Source organism: Mangifera indica, chromosome 5 (genome assembly GCF_011075055.1).
Source record: "Mangifera indica cultivar Alphonso chromosome 5, CATAS_Mindica_2.1, whole genome shotgun sequence".
NCBI classification, from domain to species: domain Eukaryota; kingdom Viridiplantae; phylum Streptophyta; class Magnoliopsida; order Sapindales; family Anacardiaceae; genus Mangifera; species Mangifera indica.
In genome coordinates, this window is record NC_058141.1 from 14,901,242 (window position 1) to 14,915,240 (window position 13,999).

The following is a 13,999-nucleotide window of genomic DNA, read 5'->3' on the forward strand; positions in this document are numbered from 1 at the left end:
ATCAGTGCACCGTCCAAATTACAGATCATCATCGTTCTGGAAATTATATTCTGTCATAGAATGACAAAAAGTCCAATCAGTCTAACCAATCAAATGGGGCTGAAAAATGTGTTCTGAAAGTACGAACGCAACCCTTCCCAGCTTGTGCTTCAAAGGCAAGGATTACCAGAATGTCTACAGAAGTCAAGGATCGAATGAATAATAATGCCTCTTTCCTTTCTCCCACTCTAATGTAAATTTTAAGATTTATCATCTTTACAAAACTGTGTGCGCAACAAGGACCACAAAATCCTACTCACTTTGTACGATATTTCTAACTTTAAACTCTAAGCTAACAAAAAATGACCCCTAACCATCTCAGAATCCTCAATTAACACATCCCCTTCTCCAAATTCATTTAGGGATATTCTTCCAATAACACCTAAACAGCGTTCTCACATGTACAATCAACTTCAAAACCTCTTTAACAGTCCTGAAAAGAAGAAAATTCCTCTTACACAATCCTGAAAGACGCACCACATCACTTCCAAGACAAGCATTTTGGACACCAATAGCATGACTGCAACAGAAATTAAAGTACTGCAATCAAAAGTAAATGCAGTAATAAACCGATAACCGCAGGAGCCTGGGATATACCTTCAAAACAGGTCTGTTTAGACTTCCGGGTAACAGCCAAATCGGCAATGATGGAAGTGGAAGAGAAGTTATCTATTAGAATGGGATGACATATGGCAGACCTGTTACACCAGCAGACTCTATGGGCAGAGCTTCTGCCCACACTTGCAATGTCACATCACCCCCAGGAGAACCCACTTTAGCCTTCTTTGACTGCAAACTATTGCTGCGAAACAGCCATTCATCGTCATCAAAATCAGACCAATTCTCCACTTTGGGCACAGTAGAAAGGATCTGATTCAGATACTTGGAATCAGGGTGTGGTGGTTTGGCAGATGCTTTGCAATTCTCACTACCTTGATCAATAGTTGGCGAAGGCTTAGTTGAGCATAAAATTTGTTGTGGAACTTTACTTAAACCATTAATCGTGTGTTCCTTGGAATGCACTTTATGATTACAATCTGCCCCTTGAAACTCAGTCACAAAGTGGATCAAAGTTTGGCATGGTTCCATTTTTCTTCCATTTTTGGTGACCAGGTGAGAGGATGAGACAGGTATCGGCAATTTATTAGGCCAAATTCCGTAGTCTGTCACAAAGTGAAAAGAATAAGGTACAAAATAAAAAAGAAATGATACAAAACTAGACACCTACAACCAAAGGTTTCATCCCAAAGTTTTGCTACAAGGTTCTTAAGTAAATAGGCCAAAGCAATGAAAATAAAGTACTGCACCTTAACAAGTTTTTCAATATTAAATTACCACTGATATTCCCATGGCATAGGAGGTTTAAGCACTAGACCATCCAAGAACTAAAATGCAACAGAAAGGACTCACCATGTGAAATTCCATTTATCTCAAGCTCCTTACGTTTACCAAGACTTCCCTGACCAGGAGGTTTGTTGTTGCCAGTCTTTGAAACATCTGTTGGTCTAATATTGGAAGAATTCAGGAGGCCCTTGCCTTTTGGGCTGTCTTTTAATTTAAGCTGGTCTTTACTTGGTTGAACTATCTCCCTCGCTCTCTCCTCCCATATCTTTTCTTTATCCCTGCTTTTGTCTTTTGATCTGCTTTTCTTCTCTCGATCCCTATCCCTCTGTTTATCACCCTTCTTATCAGTTTCTTTGCACTTATCCTTTTCTATCTCCTCCAACTGCTTCTCAACATCATATTTCTCCACGGGTTTAGTGATTCCTTGAAATCTCTTTTGATCAGTACCAGAGAATCCTGAAACGATTGAATTTCCGAAACCTCTAGCCTCAACATGGTTCCTTTGCCCATTGATTTTCTTATCAACTTCTTTCTTATTCTTTCCTTTCTCTTTCTCTTTCTCTTCCAATTTGGCAGTACTGCACTCCAAAATCCTTCCTGGAAGTTCTGCTCTTCTTCGATCTGTAACAGTAATATTCTGAACAATTTGGCTTCCTGCTGCTTTATCTTCATCCCTAATTCTCTCTGCCAAATCTTGCACATATTTAGAATCATTGATCCCTTTATTCTGCAGGCGGTTCGGACTAATCTTCCCTCCATTGCAGCACTCTTGCGGCCCTTCAACTCTCTCTGCATCTGAGATCCGGTTCTTGTCTTTATCCTTATCCCTGTCCTTCTTGTATTTGTGCTTCTCCTTCCGATCTTTCTTATCACTGTGTTTTTCTTTACTAATCTCTTTCTCTTTGTTCCTTTTTACTTTACCTTCCCGCTTTTCCTTGTCCTTATCCTTTTTACATTTTTTCTCCTTGTAAGAGAAAATAATATTTTTTTACTAGAAGTAGATGGGGAAATAATGAACGGCTAAGCATGGTAAGGTAAAGAGCTATCTAAACAACAAAGGGCAAGTTTCCAGATTGGGTGCAAAAATGATAAGCAAATGGAATTCAAAACTGTTACCAAGCTGATGAATTGTCACCATTAAATCTTTAATTCATATGTTTTTTGTCATATACTATGCCAAATATAAAATCATTTCTCCTTTTTAACAAGGAGACAAATACTTCAAATAAAAGAACATAATCATCAAACAAACACTTTTGATTCATTCCACATGAAAAGGATTCTTAACGGCAAGGACAAAGGAGATTATTAATCAGCATCAAGAAAAGTCATGTCAGTTAGTACCAAAAGTACATTTTCCTAATTCGATCTTCCAGAAGGAACTATAAATATAAATATATAACAATTCCATATAAAGAAGGCACCAGCCTAAATTATCAGTAAATCTCAAAAAACAAAAAGTGCTATCTCATAACATTTCATGTAGAAACAGGGAAAAAAAAAAAAAAAAGATAAGGATGCTACCACATGCATAGATACATATGCAGATCCTTACATGTGATAGATTATAACAGAAGATCTCTTCTTTATTTTAAATGACCACTACGTCAGGAGTTTAAGCTTATAGATAAGGAATAATTTAAAGCATTTTGTTAAGAAGAATATAGGTTGCATGGAAAACTACAACCTTAGGGAATTTCCTTCCAGTATATAAATCTATATGACCCGTCAGTGCTAATGTCTGATATATTAACATTGTGAAGAAGGATAAGTCAAATAAGACACCAAGAAAATTATGGACGGAGACAAAAATGCATTCATATAAATCATGCAAGAAAAACACCATTTTTGTGATACAAGATGCAAACGCATGAAGCAATCCGATCAAAGCGACAAGAGAAGAAATAGGGCATACTCCTGAAATAAACAAACGAAGAAAAAATCTCATGTGTTCGCATATTTCAAAAGCAGGTAATGTGGCTCATGTATCACAATTACTTAACATCATAATTCTCAGTATTCAAATTAACATACAGAAACATTAATGGTGATACACGAAACATATCAGTCAAAACAACCATCCCTTACATCTTTTTGCAGATTGAGATCACTTGAATTTTGGCATTTGGATAACATTTGCATTAGAATCCATGAATTTACTGATGCAATATTTATTCCTATCCAGTGGAACTAAACAAGGCCCTATGATGCAACCAAGGCATACCAGGAAACACCTATCATCTCTTCAAATCTCTTAAGGTACTATACCACAATTATTCTTAAGTCATAAATTAGAAAAACATGGAAATGTGATTACTCTGCAAAGGTGTTTCAGTTCCCTCAAGATGTAATTATGAAAGCATGCTCACAACATAAAATCAGCAGAAAGCATATATAACTACTACAGAACCAAAGCAAGAGTAGCATTTGCATTTCCACAGTAGATAACAGTTCAATATAGAAATGATTGCTCAACTGCTGCAGGTCAACAATGAACAAGAGTGGCAACACCATGGTAGATATCAATAGTTTGTTTTGCTTCAACTGATAGTAAGCCACATTTTGCTAGATTTTGGAATAACTTTCTTTAATATAAAGATTTAGATTGCCAAAACGAGAAAGAGATTTCAGAACACAGTAAAATATGCACCCAACTGAGTATTCAAAATTAACTAGAATGAGGCATATGACAGAGCATTTGAACTGTTCAATATAAAGTTTTCAATTTCTGCTAATAACCTAGTTCTTCCTTTACAAATTGAATATCTTAAATATACTTTATTCAAAATTAAAAACTAGAGCTAAAGGAACCAAAATGCCACTAATGTGCAAATATTAAAATCGTAAGATAAGAAGTCTCTGCAGATAAGAAAGATCAAATATTCCTGATCCAATTCCATTGTAACTGAGTTCTATGCTAGTACACTATACAGACTACCATGAAAAGTGAAAAGTTCAAGTAGTGACAATTAGAGGATGATGAAAAATTATTTGTGCTAAACTCAACAATGCTTACCAGAATGTTATATTAGTTCATAATAAAGATGGGGATGCTCAATTAGAAATAATACTTCTGAATCCAGTTGCATTACCTTAATAATTATTGTATCCTCAATTTCCTAAAACTCCCTTTTCATCTAACACTATACCATAGATAGTAAAAGATAATATTAATATTATCCAGTTTTGGCAATTTTTCACCAACCAAACGGAGTTTACCCAAAGAACAAGATGTGAACCACTTCTAATCTAAAATACTAGAACAAGTAAACAACTCCAACACATCATATCCTACATTTTCAGCACATTCAATACCATAAATATCAGATTATACCTTTTAAGAAAACCTTGTCAATCTTATGCCTAAGAGGATACATTACTTATATAACCAAACTTCACACATATTTAATATGGTCACATTTAAATCCCCTAGTAGAAATCATGCATTTACCTTATCCCTATTCAAAAAACACATCAAGCAAAACAATGTCCCAGTAATTAAAGGAGCCTTTTGCCTTTAAGTCGTCACATATTAATCCAAACTGCAGCTTCAGTAAAAGGAATAAGTGTTAAAACAAAGTTACTACCAGTTCGAGACCAAACAAGCATTTTAATTTTCAGCGCTAAAAACATATGAACATATATGGAAAGAAAACTATATCTTGACAACTGTATCATTATCAAAGTGTATCCTTGGAACAAAGTTTATAAGGTAGATACATAAATGGGCTATATAATCATTATCAAGTGTAGCCTTGTAAGTTGTATCAATTATTTATAAGAAAAATATGTAAATGGGAAATTTCAAGATCTAGCTAATATTAATTGTTACAACATTAAAAAACTGTAAGTGATTGAGCTGTGCACATTATTTATGAGTAGACGAAAAAAAGCATGCCACTGAGCATAGGTTAAAAAATTAAACAAAAATGTTATCTGATTCAAATCAGAGTGCATATTTTTTAGTGCGTGTGTTTGTGTTAAAATGTCCACTCTATAATAGGGCTACTGTGCCACATTGCAGTAAACATTCCACTTTGTTCTCTAAAAATTTCCTAAGCTAAAACGACAACCTGTATGAACAGTTGCACTGGTTTACAATCTTACACAGATACAATTTTTCATTTGGCTGCAATTTTGTTCAGATAACAAATTTATCAGATGGCAACTCCTTCAAACTCCTAAAGGTCTATGCAAGGGTACTTCTTGTATGATGCAGCCAACCGAAAGTAAAACATATTGAGAGTTGACAAAGTTCTCAATCTTCCTTCAATAGGCATGCCAACACAGTGTGTCTACAAGACAAATATCCCAGATATAAAATAAAAATTCAGCACCCTGTAATCTCAATGACTGTCAGATGGTTAAATTGTAAGCAACTTCTTCCTACTTCTAACAGCATCCAATCATATTACCAAAATTTTATTACAGTCATCTATAATTTACTGCTAAAAATGTATTGTAAGAGTGTGTGCCTTTGAACTTAACATAGCCTTACAATTTGGTCCATGTTCAAGCTTCGAAGGGCAATCTTTCCCCCTATATTATTTTCCAAACAATTGTCCCCTATACAATATTTTCAGTATTTTTATGCCTTGTTATGACCATCCCTTCTGAGTGGCCCAAATAAACAATCTTCTAGCTTGCAAAAATTTTGCTCATGGTTTCCAAAAACTATATCTAAACTTACTTATCTACACATATTTTCTTTTCCTTTTTTATCTGGAGCCAAATGTACCTTGATAGTTAACTCTACATCCAGGACCAACTTCCGGAAGTTAAAAGATACAAAATTAATATGATCTAATATAAACAAAAAAGGTAGATATAACAGAAATCAAAAGCAATATCCAAATAAAATGTGCAGGACTCATGCTAATAATGGCAGGTAAATAAAGCTACGGCATATAAACCTTTGCTAGCAAGTCTGTATCTTCAACTCTGGCACACTTTTCATATCCAGGAGGCGGGAATGGAAAGCAGCGAGACATTGCACGTGATCCTTAAAAACAGCAAAGCAGAATCCTTCTACCAACTGAAAAGTTTTTCCTAGTTTTTATACCTTTGTTCCAACACAGGAATAGACCAGAAACTATGCCCCTGTCCATGCACCATGCCCTCGCAATCATTTCCAGCTTTAATATCACAAAATGATCATTCAAATTCACCTCCCAGACAAAAGATACCTGATACCCAGTAAATAAAATATCTTTTTCTTTACACTCAAATCCTAAGAATTGCAAAATTATGTCAAAAAATTCGCATGGAACTAAGTGAACCCACAAGGCTTGAATGCTCAACTCTACTTAAACACTGATCTAACTTCAATGCCGCCAAATAATCAAAGTTTCAACCATAATGATTTGTCGACAAATGCAGAAGTTCCAATAAAATTCAATTCTTCTCGTGATTACTACAGGCCAACAGGGATAACATCACCTGCTCATCAGCAAAAACCAACCAATGTAAGGAAAAATTCCCAGACTGTGAAGATCAAATAATTAGAGGAAGTAAAAATACACCACAATCTTAACCTTTTGATGAAAAAATCTTCACTTCCTTATCACCATCTATTATCTATGTCAAGCTTCCAGCCACTGGGTGTTCAAAAGCAATTCTCAAAATCCCTTTTTGCAGATTAAAGTTCAGCCTCTAGACCGCCCTTTGCAGATTCAATGAGAAGATTTTAATCCCAATAACTTAAACTATTCTAAATACAAGCTATACAACCCAAAGTCCTCGGTTTCTATATGCAGCGTGTATTCTTCTTATGACCTAATAGTTTAAAAACCACAATCCACAATCAACAATTAATTCTAGTACGACCCCACCAAACCCTAGATAAATGAAGCAACACAAAATATGTCAACAGATTCCTCTAGTCATTAAAAACCGTAATTTCAATTGTTCAAACCCAAAAAAATGCTAATAAAACTAGATAATTGTTTGACGAAAAACTAATAATTAAACACAAGTAAGAAAGAGAAAACATTAATAGAAAATCATAATAAAAGTTGTTATCGAATTAAATTGAATAATGAAAGATAAATTATGGATTTTAAAAAATTTTGTTAAGTATGACAGAAAGTAGACAGTTTTGGTAAAAAAGATAGAAAACAAAACTCTTCATTAAAAGATTGGGAGAAAATTATAGTATAAATGGAAGTGTGTTTATGTGGGCGTGTCAATAAAGGAAAACAAGGAGTTGTCCGAGTAGGTGAGTGAGTGGTATCATTAGAGATCTCTTGCTCAAAGAATCGAAGTTAGCAAGGGTTTTGTTTGATGTTGTTGGGAAAGGCTTAAAAACCCCTTATCAAAGGGAAGAGAAACCACAATGGAGTTTGGGAAAGAGTATTTATAAGAGGGTGAGAGGTGAGAGAAACCTCCAAAAAGAAGGATCCGGACACGAGAGAATGCGAACATTAACGTCAACGAAACATTATATTACATTTAAATGAACTTTTATACGGTAAAGAAATACAATAATTATTTTTATTTAATATAATTATTTTTTATTTTTATTATATTTAATTAAATATAATAATTATTTATAATTATCAAAATTTATATTTATAATCTTATAAATAATTTTTTATTTTTAATAAAATATTATTTAAATAAAATATATCCTAAAATTATGATAGGAAACTTTTGTCTTATCAAATAAAACGGTTGTGAGATGTTCATAAGTTTATAATTTTATTTGTTTAATATAGTTAAGTTAGTCATTTAAAACTATCTAAATATTTATTTGTTTAATTATCAATTTTTTGTTTTAGATAAATTTTGCAAATATAATATAATTTTAAATTTAAATATTTATTTTAAAAATTATAATATTTTACTAATTTTATTATTTTTAATAATCATTTATAGATCTATTTTGTTAATTCTTCCATAACACCACTTAATTTATGGTTATCACATACATGCGCTTAAAATGAAGTAATTATTATACGGTCAAGACAATTATTGATTTATCCTTACTTTTTGCCTTTTTCTTTATATTATAATAATAATAATAATATGGTTAATTTAATTCACTAGATGTGTAGAATAAATTATCGGAAGGCTCCACTGTAAAATTATACCTAATGTTTTATAAAGAAATTGGTATTTACCTTATTTTATTTGAAAGTTTTAATTTTTTAATAAAATTGATAATTCATTACACTTATATGTATTATCAAATCGGTAATATATGTCATATATTTATCTAACTAAGATTGTTGCCTATCATATCACATATTCACATATATAAAGGAGAAGTTGGTTGATTTGGAGCAGAGTCACAAGGCTAAGTAAGATTCGAGTTTCTACGGCTTGAACTTGTAGCCAAAGAAAAGAGCGTGCTGAAAAGGAACTTCGATTGTTGCAAGTTGCAATCCAGGCTGATTAGGTAGAGCAAGCTCATCCATTTTCAGAAGAAGTGTTGCAATGAACAAACAGACTGCAAATTGACTAGAGGCGACACTCATAGAAGGTCTTGAGGAGAATAACAAGCTTAAAAATAAATTGGCCACGGTTGACGTGGGATCGACAATAAAGTCAAGAGTAATTCATTCATCCGGAAGAGGCATTCAATCCAGAAGGAAATTGGGCGATCAATGTTGGTCCATTAGATTTGATTGGGCTTTCAATTTAATTTGTCTTCAGTCCTTTTTTTATGGCCTTATTCTATCTATGTTAACTTAAAAAAGTAGAATTTGAATGGGCTTGATATCTTGGTTGGGCCGAAACTACAATCTGGTTTGAGTTGGTCAGGCTTTAGCATGGCAGAAACAATTGGACCAATTGCGATAAACAGCCCACTCCATGAAACTTTGTTGCATTTCAAGGATTTTTTATGTCATATGAAACCTGCCCGTAAAGTTACGTTGGAGCTCTAAGATTTATGCCAATCAATGTGGTTGCCAGGGTCCAGATTTGCCTTTCAGGGCGTCTAGCCCAATAGTGGCACTCTGACGTAATCATGGCCTATGGTTATGATTTTATTTATTTTTAATAAAATATTATTTAGATAAATTATTTTGATGAAATCATTTATACAATATATATATTTTTTATATATAAGTAATATTATGTATATATATTTATTTTAAATATATAAATCAATACATATTTAATATATATATAATCATATAATTAAATAATTTTAAATTAAAGATAAAATAATATTTAATAATATAATAATATATATAAATATGTAACTATTTATATATTAAAAATAAATAAATTAAAATAATTAAACTTGAAGGACTGAAATATTGATAACTCTAATCTTATAGCAATGTAGTCAATTTCACTCAGTTAAGTACAATTTCTTTCTCACCCTCAACCTTTCAACAAAAAACAAGTTAACCACAATCCTATCAATCTCTTAACTCTTAAAACATGAATTTAAGCAATAAAGATAATTACATCTTATTATTAGGATTAATTTTAACACAAAATCGTGATACATAATTTGTGCAATTATTTGAGGTTCAAATTTTTTTAGAAGAAGTTATTTTTTAAAATTTATAGGCTGAATTTTGTGAATATGATTATTGTTTGTTTTGGTAATTTCGTTGTAAATATGGTTAATATTGAAGTGCGTATGAAAGTATTTGCAGGAGATTAAATTGATTTTTGGGTAAGTTAAGCATTTTGATAATATATAGCTTATTGAAAAAATTATTAAACCCCCTAAATTATGTAAAATTACAATAACCATCAAAAATTTTGGAGCTTATTAGAAATCAACAATGCGTAATATGCTATGGAGATAATTAAAATTTTACTTAGCATAGCGGGGGTGAAGGTAATTTTACCATGCATGATATAGAGCAAATGTAAAAATACCATGCATAATGGGATGTAAGAGTAAGAATTTTAAATTAAAGGGGGTCATGTACTTTTCTAATACACACAATCTAAACATAGAAATATAAGATTTCGAATATACACATTTTTCAATGTTCATTCAATAATTTTATAATCATTTTTGGAATTCATAATTGAATTTATTCAAATTTTATGAATGTAAATCAAAATTTTTCATCTTTTATTTTCATATATAGTTAAAAAACCCTAAATCAAGACATGCTAATGCAATTTAGGGTCTAGGGGTATCATTTTTATTTACTTATTTACGATACATTGGTTGAACTAATGCAAAATCTAAGGGTCATATTATCGACTATGTTAATTTGCCGAACTATATATATACTACTTTCAATTTATCATACACATTTTTTAAACTTTTATTAAGTAAATATAAGAAAATTAAATATTGCACTAGTATTTATAATATATTAGGCACATTTATGCTGTATATTATTTCCTCTTATTTGAATTAAGCACTACACTAGGTTTTCTAAAGTAGGGTTTAAGTTTTAGTTTAGATTTTGGGTTTATAAAACCCTAAATTAAAACACTATATATGTTAAAAAAATTTAATTTTTTTACTTAATGAAATTTACTAATGAAAATAGATGACAAATGAAATTTTAATTTTTTAAAATTTAAATGGTAAGAATTTGTAATTTCAGAAAACCTTTGATGGGAAATAGAGTTTTGGTCTTATTTCATTTGAAAAGATGATTCATATGGAATATTAAATAGGGGAGTACAGAGGTAGACCTACAAAAGGTGAAGAGAAGTCAATTGATTCCCATAACTTTGAAAAATATTCAAATAGGTCACTTAAATTTTTATTTAACCTTCTCTAATTTTAAAAAAAATTTAAATATAACTTTTAAATTTTGTTTGACCCATTTTAAGATTTATTATCTCTTCATTTATTCTTCTATATTTTAACCTTCTCAATTTTATTTGACCGATAAAATATCGGAAAATGACAATTTCATCCTCAATTTTTGGTTTAAGTCATAGTAATCTTGGAGAGTACTAGAATCTTGAAGAATATTCAAATACTAAGATGAAATAGGGAGTAGAACTATTCAAATACCGGGAAATGAACAATTTCTTCCTTAACTTTTGCCTTAAATAAACTATAATATTTATTTATATCTGGTTTTATCATGGCATTTGCAAACCTTAGGGACCAATGGTTATTAAAAGAATTTACAAGGACGACATTGCCATAATTGATCCCTCAATTATCCAACAAGGAATTGGGCCTCGAGCGACTCAATGCTGAAAATGAAGGACTTGTCCTCTTATTGCACAAAATTTAATGATGTTACGCTTGGTTATTGTTACTTCGCAATGATTGGGAGTTTGGGGGACTTTTTGTTAAATTTCAATGTTCCCATTCTCATCAAAAGAGACACTTTTCAACCACCCAAAAAGTTAAAGATCAAATGTAAGGTCTATATTTTTGGGTAAGTCATCTCAAACAATATTTAAAGATCAAAGTTTTTATTTACTTATTCAATAGTTATGAGTTTAATCATTTAATTTAGAGTTTGATTTATTTGATATGATTAATTCTATTTCTTTACTCTAGTTAATACTAGACTCAAATTGAACTGACTCAACCTCAAAATCTAATTCAATTCAGATTAAATTTGTTTAGTCTAAATTTAAATAAAGTTCGAGTTAGGAGGTTTAACTTCTTTTGAAACTAAACAAAATTCAAGTTAAAAAGAGTTCGGTTTGGTTTGACTCATAGTGAGGTAGATGGTTCAATTTAATTTGAACTTGATTTGTGGTTCAATTTAAATTATGTTAAGTAACTAATAAATCATGTCGTTTTGTCAAAGATTTACAAATTCAAACCATTAATTTGAATCATATATTTGAACTATAAATTTAAATTATAAATTTGAATATAATCATTTTCATTTGAACTGAACTAAAATCACTTTTTATGTTGGCTTGAAGAATTCGAGTCAAACTCAAATTGAACTATTTTTTATTCGAATCAAAGAGATTTCAGACTCAATTCGGTTCGTATCCAATCCGTATAGTAAAAAAATAAATTTATTTGAGAACAAGAAGAAGATTAAATTGCAGCTCAAAGATCAACCATGGCGATTGAATCAACTGAAGCACTTCACGTAGTGATGTTCCCATTTTTTGCATTTGGTCACATAAGTCCCTTCGTTCAACTATCTAATAAGCTTTCTCTTCATGGAATCAAAATCTCTTTCTTGTCAGCTGCTGGTAACATTTCACGCATTAGAAACACACTGAAGCTCAATCCTAGTGCCCAAATAATTCCTCTCTCAATCCCACATGTTGAAGGTCTCCCACCTGATCTACAAATCACCTCCGATATGACACCAGCCATGGCAGAACTCGTTAAGTTAGCCATAGATCTCATGCAACCACAAATCAAGATTATTTTATCGGAACTCAAACCCCATTTTGTCTTCTTTGATTTTGCACAAAATTGGCTACCTCACCTAGCCTCACAATTTGGCATCAAATCAATTTCCTTCTCTGTTTTTGCCGCCCTTACAGGTTCTTACATTATGGTCCCTGAAAGGCGAAACAACCACTCCACCGATGTTCTAATTAAGCCTCCAACAGGGTTTCCTGCTACTTCCATTACCTCTCTCAGAGAGTTTGAGGGTAAAAACCTCCAATACGTATTCATGAACTTCGGCGGCCCTTGTGTTTATGACAGAGTCTTAGATGGGCTAAACAACTGCGATGCCGTTGTCATAAAAACCTGTAATGAAATAGAACGCCCGTACGTAGATTTCCAGAGAAGCATTTTTCAAAAGCCGGTTCTTTTAACTGGTCCTCTCGTCCCAGAGGCACCATCTGGGGAGCTTGAAGAGACATGGGCTAAGTGGCTCGGTCAGTTTGCCACAAAGTTAGTAATATTTTGCTCCTTTGGCAGTGAAACATTTCTCAATGATGACCAGATAAATGGAGTGGCTCTGGGCTTGGAACTCAGTGGGTTACCATTTATTCTGGTCCTAAATTTTCCTGCTAATGTGGATGCCCAAACTGAGTTGCTCCGTGCTCTACCAGAAGGGTTCATTGATAGAGTAAGAGACAGGGGAATTGTGCACACAGGGTGGGTGCAACAACAGCTGATTTTAGCACATAATAGTGTTGGTTGTTATGTCTGTCATTCAGGATTTACTTCAGTGATAGAAGCTATAATGAATGATTGCCAATTGGTTCTTTTGCCTTTTAAAGGTGACCAGTTCTTCAACGCCAAGCTCATAGCTGGGGAACTGAGGGCTGGGGTGGAGGTGAAAAGAAGAGGAGAGGATGGGCATTTTAACAAAGAGGATATATTTGAGGCTGTTAAAACTGTAATGGTGGAGATTAACAAGGAGCCGGGTTTGTCTATTGCAGGAAATCATCAGAAATGGAGAGAATTCTTTTCGAATGAGGGGATTCAGAATAAGTATATTGAAGATTTGGTGAAGGAACTCAAAGTGCTTCTTGCTGTTTAATCGTAGCAATGACGTTGTTGTCTCGTACTCTTTATCTTGTATCTGTTTTTGTACTTAATAAATCCCTGTTTGAGCTCGCAATAAAATTAAATCACATTTGTGATGTGAGTTTCATTTAAGACTGAAATAGTGAAATCTAACGTCTGAACATTAACATATATCTTTCCTAATTCTAGTGCCTTTAGTATGTTCCAGTTTACTTATAGAATCACATTAATAACTTGCATACACAATTTAAAGCTTTACATAAG

General features: G+C 32.4%; 2 protein-coding genes across 5 annotated transcripts; one reads left to right on the top strand and one right to left on the bottom strand.

Annotated features, from left to right (window-relative positions):
- Window positions 1-195: 195 nt before the first annotated feature.
- Window positions 196-7,797, bottom strand: LOC123216631 (DNA ligase 1-like). Of its 4 annotated transcripts, none has more exons than XM_044637117.1 (5): window positions 6,918-7,797; window positions 6,297-6,822; window positions 4,835-4,925; window positions 1,450-2,347; window positions 196-1,202 (listed from the first exon to the last, which is right to left on the bottom strand). In XM_044637117.1, exons 3-5 carry the CDS (start codon window positions 4,856-4,858, stop codon window positions 712-714), a joined length of 1,413 nt encoding a protein of 470 aa, XP_044493052.1. In that variant the 5' UTR covers window positions 4,859-4,925; window positions 6,297-6,822; window positions 6,918-7,797; the 3' UTR covers window positions 196-711. The 4 variants fall into 4 exon arrangements, 3 of the variants coding, with proteins under 3 accessions (XP_044493052.1, XP_044493051.1, XP_044493050.1); XM_044637116.1 differs by having other exon boundaries at window positions 4,835-4,931; XR_006502261.1 differs by lacking the exon at window positions 4,835-4,925 and having other exon boundaries at window positions 196-559; window positions 637-1,202.
- Window positions 7,798-12,359: 4,562 nt separating this feature from the next.
- LOC123216390 (anthocyanidin-3-O-glucoside rhamnosyltransferase-like) lies at window positions 12,360-13,867 on the top strand. The gene has a single exon (XM_044636808.1). The coding sequence runs from the start codon at window positions 12,360-12,362 to the stop codon at window positions 13,746-13,748; it is 1,389 nt and encodes a 462-aa protein (XP_044492743.1). The 3' UTR covers window positions 13,749-13,867.
- Window positions 13,868-13,999: the final 132 nt, after the last annotated feature.